Source organism: Eschscholzia californica, unplaced genomic scaffold (assembly GCF_041429995.1).
Source record: "Eschscholzia californica isolate CP2 unplaced genomic scaffold, dmEscCali1.0.p SCAF_3, whole genome shotgun sequence".
Taxonomy (NCBI): Eukaryota; Viridiplantae; Streptophyta; class Magnoliopsida; order Ranunculales; family Papaveraceae; genus Eschscholzia; species Eschscholzia californica.
In genome coordinates this window covers 63,040,203-63,054,481 of record NW_028238420.1, presented here as the reverse complement: position 1 = coordinate 63,054,481, position 14,279 = coordinate 63,040,203, and the positions used below count along the sequence as shown (strand labels likewise).

Sequence of the window (14,279 nt, the reverse complement as noted above, 5' to 3'; positions counted from 1 at the left end):
AGCCAAGTTATCTAAAATCGAATCAACCAAACTACCATTAGTCATTGAGTTTACCTTAGATAAAGTTCTTCTTATCGATAAGATAATGGGTAATTTCAAGTCAAATATGAAATAACCAACAATGACTCAAAGTGCAATTTTTGAAAAAAGCTCTCTAAAATGGAATCAATGGGGATTACCACTTGTGATTTAATTATCGGCAAATGTAACAAATGGAGTTTGTCTAATCTGTAAGATAGTGATGTAATTGTCGATTCAAATCCGAAATAGCAACAAAGACTCATTTGGCATTTTTGGAGGAGCCGTAACCGTTGAACGCTATTTGATCCATAAAGTGTAACGGTCGAGTCAAATCTGACATGACCACGAAAGCTCCAACGGACACTTTAAGCTGAGTAACTTAAATTAGAATCAACTAAAGTATCACCTCTCATTTCGCTAAGATGTAATGAATAAAGTTTGTGTCTGCCAAGGAGCTCAATTCCCATTTTCCGACAAGCTATGTTAGTAAGGACTTGGGTTCTACTCTGACTCCCAACCCTAAACTCAAATCAGTTGAACTATCACCCATGATTTAACTCCTCAACAATATTGATAATAAGGAAGTTTGGGATTAATTAGAACTCTTAATTAGCTTGGAATTTTGGTTGTATATCTAGTAGACCTCTCCCTCAACATTTATGTTGGGTAAAGGAAGGCATAAAAAAAAAAGGAAGAAGCTGAAAACCACCAAATCCAATCACCCATAACAAGTCAATTCAAATATTAAAAAGAAAGAAAGGATTGAGAAAATCAAGAAACAAAATACCCACATCACTAATCCACAAACAAAAATAACTAACAAAAAATTGATCTACCAAAAAAGGGTGATTTTGAACTAATCCACCCCCCTTTTTTTTCCTTTTCTTCTTCCATGGGTTCTTGTTCTTTCTTATCTTCTCAAAACAAAGTAACAAAATAGAAACAACATCATCTCTCTAGCTCTTTCTCTCTCTAGCTAGATCTCTCTCTACATGATCTCTATCTAATTAGAGTACTTAATTGATAATTAATTAAGAAGAAGATGAAGAACCATTAGGAACATGAGAAGTAGTACCATAATTGTTATTGGGAGAGATAATGTTTGTTGATTGAAGATGATGATGATGATGATCATTACTATTATTACCATCTCTCTTACCAAAAGTATGTTTGTTATTATGCATCCAAACTTTCAAAACACTTCTTCCAATCCCAATTTCATTACAAAATTCTTCCATAATTCCTTCATCTTTCTTCTGCATCTTCCACCCAACTTTCTCTGAAAATGAATACATCTTTTCTTTTTGTTCTTGACTGAATTTTGTCCTAAATCTCTTCCTTCCTCCTCCACCATTTGAATTACTACCCATTACAGGTGGAGTTGTCATTGTTGTAGTCATAGTAGTTGCTGTATTAGCCGGACGATTATGATTATCAGATGGACCAGACAAACCACCACCACTTAAAGCTAGTAACATGTGAGGAGCTGAAGATGGGTAGTAAGCCGATGAAATTGGTGGTGGGGAGACTGAATTTGTTGGACTCCGATGACGAGGTGGTGTGGGTATTGGATTAGCTTGAAATTCAATGATTTGGGTAGCCGCGCCACCACCTTCTTCAGGCTCACGTCGGTGGAAGTTTCGGTGGCACCCACAAGCGGCGCATTTTAGTGAAGTTGGGTCAGTGGCGGTGGCTGTTTGTGATGGCATGAACTCCCCACATCCATCTAAAGCATGACCTCCTAAACTTGCAGCATGATTTTTTAGGCATTCTTTATAAATCACCACAGATGGGGTTGAGAGGTGGTGGTGGTGGTTTTGGTGGTGATTCTTGAGTGCGCCGTTGGTGAAGGATAAGATCTTTGTGTGGTGGTGGTTAGTTGGTTTAGTATGAGGTGGTGGTGTTTCAGTATCAGTTTCAGGAGTTGTGGTGGCGGTGGTGGTTGGTGTTGGTGTTTGATTTGGAGTACTAGTAGTAGTAGTTAAATCAGCCATGGTTGAAAGAAACATTTAGCTAGGGCTTTGTTTTTTTTTGTTTTGGGGATTAGGGTTTAAGAGAAAAAGGGGATTGTGATTATGGGGAGTTGATGATGATGGAAGAAAGAAAAACTAACTATAGCTAGCTAGCAAGGGTTTATCTCAAACTCCATTAACAAGGAGAGAGAAATGAAAGAAAGAAAATGGTAATTATTGGTGATAAATATTAGATGATGAGACAAGAGATGGGTTGAGAATGGGTGATAGATTGATGGTTCTGAAAATTTAAAAAAAATGATCTGGAGTTATCATTTAGGTTATGGGGATGGGATGAGGTTGTAACCCAAATGAGAATTAGGGATAAAAACAAAGATATTGTGGTGGTGGTAGTGGTGGCCTTTTTTATTTACACCACTGCCTGCCTTCATCCATTCATTTCATTTCATTGACTAGTGTTCTTAATCCCTCTGGTTAATATTCTGACACCCCAACTCTCTTCCCTAATGAGGTTGTTGTTGGATGTAATAAATACTAACCGATTCATATTTAATTCAACTCGGTTAAGCTTGGACTTTTTAAATTTGAGCTCAACTATTATTTTTGTGTTTTGGTTTTCAATTTCTTAATTTCACTTCTTACTAATCACCATAATGGGCTGGCAGAGCACACTACGCCCAAGTCCGAAATTTCGAAACCCGCCATAAGAGTCCGTCAAAGTCTAGAATATATGAAAATAGAGGCCAGTTCAACAGGATGCCTCTTATGAAATAAACAAGTTGTGTGTAAGTTTTGAAATGGTACGTGACATCCCGCCTTTCCTGACCCATTATTATTTGACCGATGGAACCCGATACAACACGTTTTAATGCTATTAATGAGAAGAACTATATTATAAGTTAATAGTTACACTGAGATTTGATAAACTTTAACTTATAGTCGAGTCTAGAGTAAAAAATAGAAAACTCTAAATTAGAATAAATTTTTGTTATACATAAGTCGTCAAAAGACTCAAAACTAATCAAAGAATCAACAATCAAATTCTATCACAAAAAAGTGTTTCGTCCTAATGGGGTAGGAGCCATAACAATGGATTCCAATACATGAAATCTGTATATGTCAGTGGACCACGGTGACAAAGGACACATGACTAGTATGTGTTTAATGAATTGGACATTGATTTTTCTATAAAATTTTAATCTCCGTAATTCATACTTGTCTTGTGCCTGATTGGGTTCGGGAGCGCCCATTTGGGTGATATAAACCAAATGAACCTAAAGTAGTGATAATACTTCTAGTGATAAGTTGTATTGCTCAATTGGAGTTAAATTTTAACTACAATTTAGTAAGTGGGTCTGAAATTAAGACAACATCATTAATTAGCACAAATAATTACTAGTAGTAATAGTAGTACTTAAGCTATCCGTTTCAAACTGTTTTGAATCGGTTAGGGTGGCCGAGTGAATGAAGAGGATTAGACTGAATCGGTTTTGTGAAAAAGTCTGAAAATGTTGACTGTAACTGAATTTTCTCATTACTTCGAATCTATCTCTTCCTCCACTGGTAAACAAACGCCAGCCACTACCCACCCACCACCAAACCCACACACACATATAGAGAGAGAAAGAGAGTTGATTTTTGTCGGTTTTATCCTTTTTGCAGCAAGTAGAATAAGTCTTTCAAACGGCAAGATTCTTCATTATCTTCACTAAAATGTAAGGGTAATTTTGTCATATTAAATATTAGTAGTAGTAGTCTTAATTGTCTTTACTTGTATTTCAACAAGAAACTGAAATTGGTTGTTGTTTATGTAAATCTTCTCAGACATCTTAAACGTGGAAATATAATTACAAGTGTAATAAAACAAAATTAAGTAAATTGGATGACCTATTTACTTACACGTGTACCTATTCTCTTGTTAATTTGCCACGTTATCTATTGCTAATTACTCACATATTATTATTAGTTGTGTCCAATGGGTTGGGCTGGCTTCATATCCATCGGGCTTCAGATCCAATGGGTTGGGCTGCCTTTTTAGCTATAGCGGACCTGAGTATGCCTGACTTATTTACAAGCTCGTATGTATTGTCTAACAAGCCGACCCATTTTAGGACCCCACAAGTCCAAGTTACTTTTTATTTTCTTCTACGACGTCTATTAAACGGAAATGCAGTATATATCTGCATGTTGACAATGTAAGAAGCAAATTAACTCTATTTTTTCATGAATTTTCAAGTTAACATGAGTCACCGTTCAGATTCGCCAGTTAAAATGAAATTCTAGATTCCATCTTTAAGTTTTCAAAATCATGACATCTAAGATTTTGGATAGAAACATTACCTTTACACATTTGACAATGTTATATTTAAGTTAAAAACGTTAAGTCTACACAATTGAGGATGTCATATTTTGATGAAGGTTTTATGTAACTATAAATTTCTCACCATTTTAGATACATGTGAATTTTCAAGATCATTTTAGAGATAGAATACCATCTAGAATATTTGAATTCCTTCAACAGAAAAAAATCTAGAATATTTGAATTTTGAATAGATAGACTGATAGAGTATGTAACAAGTAACATAAGTCTCTCTCTAACTTCAATGCAATTTAATTCTTTAACCTAAAAAGATAAAAAAAAGAAAAGAAATATGTAGTAATTTAATTACGTACAGTTAGACAGTATTCAGGTTATCAGGTGAATATCCAATAGAAAACAACCACGTAAGATGAAAAATATGGGCTGACGTCATCCATCTAATCATGCAAGATTGAACTGCCTAAATAAAAAAAATAAAAAAATTTGTTAGCATTGGAATTCCGCGGTTTCCAGTGGTTTAAGTTTTATTAGCTGCTGTCTGCTGCTGCCTGACACTACTTGTTTATTACGCCTAACACACTTTTTTGAGTTGTTAATTGAGAGCTTAATTAACAACCATTCTCTTATCATTTTCAACACATCCAAAATCCACTAGGTCTCATTGGTTGGGGTTAAAGTGGTTGAAGGCGATGATGGTGGTGGCAAATTTGGGTGTGGTAGTGGTGGACGAAGATGGAAGAGTGGTGGATGAATAATAGGCTTCATGGAAAAAGAGGTTCTTTTTGACATACTAGTCGATCGGGCACTCCCTCCACTAGTAAAGAGGGGGAGAGATAACCGTTTAAACAAAAGAGAATAAGAAAATATAATAAGTTGTGAATATATTTTAACTTGGAGCCATGTTTGACTGTTTAATGTACATGAAACAAATTTTCTAGTTGGTAGAAAATTGGGAGTCAAAAGAGGCATCAAAAATTCCCAAATATGTTCATTTAGTGAGGAAGGGATAAAAAGAAATGTTAGTTGTGGGCAAAATTAATGGTGATTGTACCTTCACTAACATCTTAAGATGTTTGACATCAGTGGTGCACATGGGGCGCCTCCTACTAGCATTTATTCCTCCCCTTCTTAGTACAACAACAATAACTAAATTCTCTCTTCACTTGTGTAATCTTTTCAAGATTCTTAAATTATACTATCTTGTCAAACCCGGCCTAATGGTTCTTGGCCGGGGCGGGTGGTTAGTTAAACTTGGGTCTCTTAGCACCCTGATATGACACTGGAGAAGGGTCGTTCGACGCTCTCGTTCTCTTTCTCTCTCTCTTGACAATTCTTCTTCTTCTTCGGGAGAGAGATGGTGGCGAGATTGAGCCGGTAGTTGTGGTGAGGAGGAAGAAGTGGTGGTTGGGGCATTGGGGCTTGACATAGGTGGTTAGTGGTTACTTGAAATGAATTGGGTGCTAATACAATCATTACGCCGTACATTTATAGACAGTTGGCCTATTAGCTCAGTTGGTTAGAGCGTCGTGCTAATAACGCGAAGGTCGCAGGTTCGAGACCTGCATAGGCCAATTTTTTTTCTTTTGCAAAGAGGACCTTTCTCTCTAGTCTCTACTTATAAACAAGTAACATAGAACCGTACCGAAAACAAACTTTGGTACCGCTGCTTCTGTGCTCACAACCATATATCGTAAACTGCAATGCTGTCAAAGAACGGTTAGCAAGTTGATTTCCACCTTCTAGGTCTCAACTTGGAGACACAGTTACATATTACCCCTTCCAAAAGAAAACTAAACTATCCCAAAAGACACAAGAATTATTTTACACCAAACAGCACCTGGTTGTCCACTGAGAGGGTTAGAGACACAGAGGCATTGCTGCTTCTTCGAAATAATTATTTAAATGACAGTTGATGGAACTTACTAATCTAAAGTTCAACATGAACATCTTGGTACAAAGGGTCTTAATCATTAGGGGAAATGGAGCATTCTTATACATAGCAAAACATGACACTATAAACAGCAAAATACAAAAAGAAACATTAACTTTATACTAAACCATAAAAACTAGGTCTACAAATTTGATTACAGAAGTATAGGACTGAAATGAAAAATCCAGTCTAAAAACACTAGAAAAAACATGAAGCTGGCATCTAAAGCCAATCAAGAGTGTTTTTGGACAGAAACTTAATAGAAAAAAACAGGGTCAGCTCCAATTGCCTGAGCCACTCCTATGAAAGATAAGAAAAGATAATTCTTCATTACGCAAATCCCAGAACAAGGTTGACCACAGTAAGCTCATACTTGTTTCTCGTCGATGAAAACAACTATACAGAACGAGGATAGGTGGATATCGAACTACTTCAGGCTTTAATATAACTAACATCTTGTTGGCGAGCATACCCCAACAACATTTACAGCGCTCCTGTTTCCTGAAAAAGGTAAGCATATTCCGCACCGAGAACCTTAGACATGGATTGTAGAGAATATCAAAAGAAATATGAATATGGTCAAATCTAGGTACACGCATCTACCACTAGAGGAAAAGAAAAGCGAAAAAAAGCTTATACCTTTATCAGTTTATGATATGCATGGGGGATTCTCCTCTGCACCATCTGTATTTCTCGTTCGAGCTTCGCGTTTCAAATGGCTTACACGGGTTCGTCCTTTCACAGATGTAGTTTTCTCTCTATAAGCTTTAACTGGTTCATGATTTTGCTGCTCGGTTGAATGATCTGAAAGACATCACACAATCATGTGAGGCTCTGAAACTCATACTTCCAACCACAAGAGAAAAGTGACAATGTAAGCACACACAGATAAAATAGTTCGGTGAAAAAGGGCGTTTTATATACCTAAACTTGTAGAGACTCCACCCTGAAAATCAATAATCGTGGATCTGGAGAAGTCAATATTAGCTTGCAATTTATCTGCATCAGACCCTACAACCAGATTAGGTTGGTGGTTCCTTTGTAAAGATTGATTACACCCATTCTGACACGCTCTCTGTCTCTCTTCTTCCCACAATTTCCAGTTCTGAAAGTCCCACATCTGCCATTGCCATTGTTGTCCAGCAGCGTACATTTGGTTCATTTGAGCCTCCGGCAAGAAAGGACTCTGTTGTTCATGGACCTGTTTATTCCCTAAACGTTTTTTTCGCTTGTGTGTCCTCGACATACGTCTTTCCCTAGTGATTGATTTATGATCCTTCTGAGTTTGTAAATTAACCACTGAATTTACTGGCCCTTGTAGTGAAACACTAGTATAGTCTTTCATCAATGGTTCTCTCAATATACTGGGTCCTAGTTGTGGTGCATTGGCAAAATGAGTTGGTGGATGAGTAACCATAGTTACCAAATGATGTGGGATGGAAGGTTGGTACTGCCCATATGTTTGTTGTAATTTAGTCATGGATGGTTGTTCTCTTCTGAAATCTATTTGTTGGTTTCCTCCTTGAACTGCATGTGATGCCATTAAAATGTTAAAAGCAAAACTAAATAGGCAATACAAGTATGAAGTGAAAATCTATAGAGCAAACCGAATTTCTAAAATCAAGCTGAATCTCATAAAGAAAAGTTTCACGACTCCCTGCATCTTGTCTATAACATTTGGTGGCCAATTTTCAATCATGTCCAAGATTCTTCTTTCGGTCTGTTTATTTTTTTTATTTTTTCCTTTCATCACTTTCTTCTCCACTTTATTGTTTCAGCCAAGTGTGCTAATTTTTTAATCCCCGAAAAAGAAAACTTAAGTCTTAACTAAAAATTTGGAATTTAAGGAAGATGGGTACCTTCAACACCCTGGGATTCCACCATTTCTTTTTCTCCATCTGTAACAACCTTTTCAGCTTGAATATCTGGTTAGAAAGAAAAGAATAAGTTCAAGGCAGATATCTTACAAAGAAGGTTAACTCCTTGCATGTAGATTTTCAGTATGACAATTTTTTGAAAAGGGACAAATAATTTTCGGTACGACAAATAGAACTAGTTAAAAATCTATGTAGCATTGACAGTCACAGTAACTTATGTTGTGGTGTGTCTCATACTTGGGTACTCTTGTCAGATATTAGTAGTCACTAGAAATGAATGACCTAATAACTATAACAAGGATATATATATATATATACACACACATATATTTGTGTATGCACTTTACAACCATGCACCCATTTTGGTCTTTTTCCGCTCACCTTCTATTGGTGTCAGATACTGATATCTGCACAGTGCTCACAACACCGTACTACACATAGTAAAAGGCTCCAAAAAAGTGAGAGGCGATTGAGTATATCATGTATAGGAAAATTACAAAAGAAAACGAGCCTATGTGATTTGTCAGCAATTGGTTCTATAGGTTGTTTTGTTGAACATTGAATGGGGAAACAAAAAATTAAGGCTTGAAAACCACTATCTTATGCTCACAAAAGTAGAAGGTTACCTGGAAAGCATTTCGGATATACATTAAGAGGTGCATTACTTTCTTGGGTCTTTTGAACCACGGGATGGCTTTTAGAGCGGGCCTGGCGTCGCAAATTGGTCAGACGCATCTTTCCATGCAAGTGCAAGGCAGACTTTTCAGCTTCATGACTATGAACCCCATGTGACAGATCTAACATGTTCTCTGTATGTTTCTCATCTGGAAACATATCAAATATCACAAGACCAAATAACAGCTTATTGGAAAATGAACATGTATTGGTGAGGAGACAACACACAAGAAACCAACCTGAAGAGTTAAAAGTACTAAGTCGGTTTGGTAAGCAACAGATGTCTGGACTGATTTGGGATCCTATTAAAACATACCAACAAACAAAAACGATAAGCACCAAGTAAAGCGAATAATAAGTTATGCTCTACAAGGCACAAACCAAGATATTGATGATGATTCTTTCCACCAATGCTCTTATCCCGAGATTCCGCTAGTAATTCAGCGGAGTCGGCAAGTATCAAGAGATGGCTAAGTCCTCCAACATTCTCTCCAATCTTTTGGTTATGGCTCTTTTCGGATAGTGTGTGCTCTGCACTATCTTCTACTTTCTTTCTTCTCCGTCTACGTTTTGTTGGAGCTTTCAGAAGTCCATTACTATGAGGGTTGGGATTTTCTTGTATAGCATTGTGTTGCTGTGGTCCAGTAACTCGCCATTGTTTATTCCGTATGTCCCACTGTACATCAGATATGATCAACCTTTTTTGCGCGGATCCGGCAACTAATCCGTTCTGTGTGTTAGAATTCATGAGGCTTTGCTGCCTTGCAATATCTTGATCCTGACCTTTCTCTCCGACTTTCACCTCCTCGTCTTTCTACAATGATTATGACCTCATCACCCTCTGCTTAGAAAGTCAAGTAAAGAAGATGGCAAAAATAAAAAAACATTATATACTAAATTGTTGAGATATAATACACTAAGATACTACTATAGAGGCATCACATTGTTATTCACTTAGTTGTAACGGGTTGTCTTTACGCATATCGCGATTGAGCCAATGATTAAGTAAATTCATTTGCCAAGGTAAACAACTTTACGAAGAACAAAAAAAGCGGCATTACCAATCACAATAGTTTTATCAATAATCTACTAAGAGTGAACTCAATGACATTTGTCACAACTTATGTATTATTGTTACAATTCGATAAAATGTAGCATTTGGAACTAAAACCGAGATTCTTATATGCTAAAACTGAAACTTATAAGATATAAAACTTCAATCCATAGACAAATTACAAGTGGACAATGCACATGCGAGTAAAGGGCGATAAGACTTTACAAGACGAGTCGAAAATCCAAACTGAATGTGATTTAGGTCTGCTTCACGGTTCTTTCAAGAGACTTGATAAACAAAAGGCTGGACTCTTCGAGCCAAACTGACTCGCCGGAGGTACATATCTCAACTGCAAATAAAAGAGTAATTGCTCGGAACACTACCAACTTTACTTTTCAGCTTAGGTAAAACATCTTTTTTAGTTGCTTCCGAAAATCTGATTAAAAAGCAATTGCTTCTGAACAAAACTCACTTCCTCATTTTCTTAAGAAAGCAAATTTCAAATGCAAAATTAGTAAAAGAAAAAAAGCAATCTATTCTCCTTTCTTTTCCCCTATTTCAAGTAAACTCGGTGACTAAATACCAGAAAAAAGAAATCATCAAAACCTTGTCCTCCAAAAACTTCAAATCTGAATGCCTATAATGTCTAGAAACTGATATAACCACAGTCTTCCTTCCCTCAATCTTCTTAAACAACTGATAAAGAGTCACTAAGTTTTTCGAGAACTAATTCATACTGAATTTCAAAATTCCCGATTAAAAAAAACCTAAAGATCATATTTTCAGTCTAACTGAGCATGCATTTCAAACTCTTCAACTAAAGGTTTCAAACAACTGAGAAAATCAGCAAAGATGAATAGTTCCCTTATTAGATTAAACCCTAAAAACATTAGATAAAATTTGGGAAAAGATTAACTGGCATAAAATAAAAGAAGTAAATAGTTGATAACCCTAGTTTTGTTGATCTTTTCAAAATTAAAACAAAGATTAATCCAGACTAACAACTCTAATATACATCAACAAAAACCCTAACTACAAATAAAACAAGAGGTAAGAAAAATAGGAACAAGGTAATAGCTTACCGATCGGAGAACTAAAAAAACCGGCAGGTAAGAGTGAGAAAGAAGACAAGTTCAATCCATTCTCTCTCTCTCTCTCTCTAAAAACGCCTACTTCTTCGTTTTCTCTCTCTAGTTTTCTCTTGTGTTGGTTAGAAGAAAACAATTGCAACGTGTCAACCGTCTGATTTTTTAAACCCAACATTATATTGCCAATCGGCAAGTTCACTCAGAAATGTACAACCATTTCCAGCCGTTGATTAGATGAGTTAAGTCAAATTTCAATTTTTGAGTTAGGGCAACAAATGAGGGAAAACGTTTTTTTTTTGTGTGTGTGTGTATATCAGGAGGTTAAGGGAGTGGTCAAACCCAATTACAAAGAGTTCAAAATATGATACAAAGGCTCAAAGTCTTGTCCATACAGACACAAAATTCCGAGAAATAAAAGCGGCTCCTGAATGTTGTTATTAGCTCTCTCCATCTCTTTTAACTTTTGACTACGTAATTGTAATTTAACTCTATTTGTTAGAGACACTCCAAAATTGATATATTACAAAATGCAATCAATTCTAAGTTAAACGAATTAAAAAATTATTTTGAAGTCCATCAAATTCAACTCTAAAATTCTGGAGTTGAAAACGGTGACTTGAGTTGAAATTTGTAACAAAATTCACCTCGAACCGATCAATTTGAGTTGTAAGTTGTAGAGGCGGCGGAGTCCAACCACTAACTTAGTTCGCGTCTCCCAAATTTGGAATTCGTGGATTTCAGTCGATTTTGTAACCAAATCGACTATAGTCTATCGATTTTAGTTCGAATAAAATAGTGGCGATGTCTGATTTGAGAGAGAGCGCTTTTAACCATTTCTAGAACATGATGTGTGCTAATAATACTATTGGAAGACATCTTTAAAATGGAACGATTGAGCAAAACTAAAAAAAGACATTCCTAGATGCCCGTCTTTTCTTGATTAATATTTTTCTAATTACGAATACTCGCTTATCTAAAAGATCCGCGATATAACTACGAAGACATTTCTAATACCACACACGACTTACTATAGGTGGAAAAAGGAACTTCCAAGTGAACTCCCACTATAAATAAGATTTTGTTTCAATTGTAAATAATTTTACATCCCATTTATCTTATATTATAGAAATAAAATGTACTCACCTAGATAGATGTGTGTTATTACTGAACACCAACAATAATAAGAACTAACAAACACCTTCAAGGCACAATTTAAATTACAGGACAAATTTAAATGAGAGGTTCTTCTTCTCTTTCGTGATGTCTTCCATTAAAAACTGGCAAATTCGATGTTGGATGAGCACCTCCCTCTAGGAAGTATAGGGCATTCAATTATGTTTGTTCCAGTAGTATCAACACAGATATAGACTTGGTAGAGTTGACTGTTACCCGACTCATCGACATTGCACTCTATTCCTGGAGTATATCCAGTAGCATCTCTTATGGTTTTTGTTATGCTGCTTAAGCTATAAAAATTCCCATCTGGTTGGATTCCTGATCAAAAATTTCATAACAAAGTTAAATTACGGCCCGATATTATCTTTTAGTTTTTAAGTAATGTAAACAAGAAAAGAGACCAATAAATTTTGCTTGTACCTGCGCTTTGAAGGATATTGAGGAGGTCCACTTGGTTTTTCAAGTTTAAAGCGGCTCGAAAGTAACCTGGTTGGTCAAGGAAGGATTCAGAACATGTCCCGTGTTTGTCCCACTCGTGGGTCCAAAATTTTATACCGTCACCGCTTGGACAAGCTAGGGTTGGCCATTCACTTTGTAATTGTCTTTTAATGCTTGAAATCTGCAAATAAAACAAGATTTTAGAAGTAATTTTGTTTCAAAGCTACGCCTTAAGCAGGTGTAAATGGAGTGTGAAAGATATTAGTGTGTAAACTACAACATTCCCATAATTGAGTGTGGATATTAACAAGTTTAGATCCAAACCCATCCAAAAGTGGACGGACCGGGTTGGGGTAAACCACCCATTTTTCTCTACTAGTAGATGGTTTGAATTTAGACATGAATATGCAAATTCATTGTTTAAACAAAGAAAACAAGCATATTAGAAATATAAGAATGCGTAAGTTCCTCATTTAGACTACATTGAGTGTGGATATTGAGTGTGGATATTAACAACATTCCAAAATGTGATGTTTGATTATGAATAATAGCCCTAGATTTGACGTGGTACAGTTGGATGTGATAACATTTACTTATCATGTTAAAATTTACAACATATTGATGCAGAGTATCACATCTGACTTACAACCCGTTCGATTAAAAGTTCTTTTATTATTATTTTTTTGTAAATCCATCTTACCACATAAGCAATACTCTATCAAATTGACATGACAACCTAGACATTGGCACGTAGTCAAACTCTAAATTGACATGGTTAATTGCCCATTTGGATTGAACTATATATTGTGTTTCTATTATTTGATCTGACCTAGAGGTATTTCTGTTGTACACATATCACTTCTCTTGTGTTTTTATTTTGTGATCCAATTACGAAAACAGTAGCATTATTTTTGTAACAAAGAAGGTAAACAACAAGAAGGGATATTATTATATACTTACACTGGATGGATCAAAAGAGTTACTAGAATCACAGTTGGATGGGTAAGATCCATCATTGTAATTAGGCCAAAGCCCATGAATCCCAAAATCAGCAGCTGGTTTTCCTGTTTTTGGGTAGCAACAACTTTGCTTTGTATCACAATATGCCCCTGGCCACTAATCCAAAATGCAGAGAGAGAGAGAGAGAAACACATCTTTAGTACAATGAGTTAGAAAGAGAGAAAGAGATGATGTATATACTAGTAGTATATCCAACTTACCTGTTGAACAAAGTAGAAGAAATCAAAACTCTGAGAATTAGCACATAAGACAGACAAAGTTTGTATAACAAAAATATGAAGAAAGATGATTAAAGAAGTTGATTTCATGGTTTTCAAGATTGGGGTGGATTGGGTTTCCCTTTTTCTAAAGTGGGTTTGTTGTGAGATGAGTATTGTCTTTGAAAGAGTTGTGTATTTATAGGTTCAAAATGAGAAGATGGATAGTTGGTTTTGAGTATTGGATATCACATTACCTATGATATTAAATTATAGGCGGTTGAGTGATTGGTCAATATTATCCCTTGTTGTATTCATTCATGAATCATAATACTCCACTTATTATGTCAAATACTATTCATGTTTGAGTGTCTCTTTAGGAAAGCTAGGAACAAATAATTGGTTGGTATATTTGTTTCTAGTGATGTTTTAATAGACACATTACATAAACGCTTTCACATTTAGACTTTCGAATCGATTAGCCTTCTCTCCTTCCTCTTCTCTATAGTG

At 35.9% G+C, this 14,279-nt stretch overlaps 2 protein-coding genes, 1 non-coding gene and 1 pseudogene across 4 annotated transcripts; 1 reads left to right on the top strand and 3 right to left on the bottom strand.

Moving 5' to 3' along the window:
* Nucleotides 1-783: 783 nt before the first annotated feature.
* On the bottom strand, nucleotides 784-2,421 carry LOC147553103 (zinc-finger homeodomain protein 11 pseudogene; annotated as a pseudogene). Its single transcript, XR_015238474.1, has one exon. The product of XR_015238474.1 is annotated as a zinc-finger homeodomain protein 11 pseudogene (transcript).
* A 3,390-nt stretch (nucleotides 2,422-5,811) lies between these two features.
* On the top strand, nucleotides 5,812-5,885 carry TRNAI-AAU (transfer RNA isoleucine (anticodon AAU)). The gene has a single exon. It is a non-coding gene; the product is annotated as a tRNA-Ile (tRNA).
* Nucleotides 5,886-6,341: 456 nt separating this feature from the next.
* On the bottom strand, nucleotides 6,342-11,268 carry LOC147553101 (uncharacterized). Its single transcript, XM_086666586.1, has 8 exons — nucleotides 10,933-11,268; nucleotides 9,178-9,637; nucleotides 9,036-9,098; nucleotides 8,748-8,945; nucleotides 8,104-8,169; nucleotides 7,169-7,771; nucleotides 6,884-7,048; nucleotides 6,342-6,745 (listed from the first exon to the last, which is right to left on the bottom strand). Exons 2-7 carry the CDS (start codon nucleotides 9,542-9,544, stop codon nucleotides 6,894-6,896), a joined length of 1,452 nt encoding a protein of 483 aa, XP_086522712.1. The 5' UTR covers nucleotides 9,545-9,637; nucleotides 10,933-11,268; the 3' UTR covers nucleotides 6,342-6,745; nucleotides 6,884-6,893.
* Nucleotides 11,269-12,005: 737 nt separating this feature from the next.
* LOC147553100 (extracellular ribonuclease LE-like) lies at nucleotides 12,006-14,091 on the bottom strand. The gene is made up of 4 exons (XM_086666585.1): nucleotides 13,773-14,091; nucleotides 13,513-13,668; nucleotides 12,535-12,733; nucleotides 12,006-12,432 (listed from the first exon to the last, which is right to left on the bottom strand). The coding sequence occupies exons 1-4, from the start codon at nucleotides 13,878-13,880 to the stop codon at nucleotides 12,209-12,211; spliced, it is 687 nt and encodes a 228-aa protein (XP_086522711.1). The 5' UTR covers nucleotides 13,881-14,091; the 3' UTR covers nucleotides 12,006-12,208.
* Between the last annotated feature and the right edge of the window lie 188 nt (nucleotides 14,092-14,279).

Coding starts and splice junctions, on each gene's coding strand:
- LOC147553101 (XM_086666586.1), bottom strand. CDS start 9,544: ATGAATTCTAACACACAGAACGGATTAGTTGCCGGATCCGCGCAAAAA. Junction 8,946..9,035: donor TAGTACTTTTAACTCTTCAG/GTTGGTTTCTTG, acceptor ATATGTTTCCAG/ATGAGAAACATACAGAGAAC. Junction 7,049..7,168: donor TGGAGTCTCTACAAGTTTAG/GTATATAAAACG, acceptor GATGTCTTTCAG/ATCATTCAACCGAGCAGCAA.
- LOC147553100 (XM_086666585.1), bottom strand. CDS start 13,880: ATGAAATCAACTTCTTTAATCATCTTTCTTCATATTTTTGTTATACAA. Junction 12,734..13,512: donor ACTCTTTTGATCCATCCAGT/GTAAGTATATAA, acceptor TTTTATTTGCAG/ATTTCAAGCATTAAAAGACA. Junction 12,433..12,534: donor CAATATCCTTCAAAGCGCAG/GTACAAGCAAAA, acceptor ATTTTTGATCAG/GAATCCAACCAGATGGGAAT.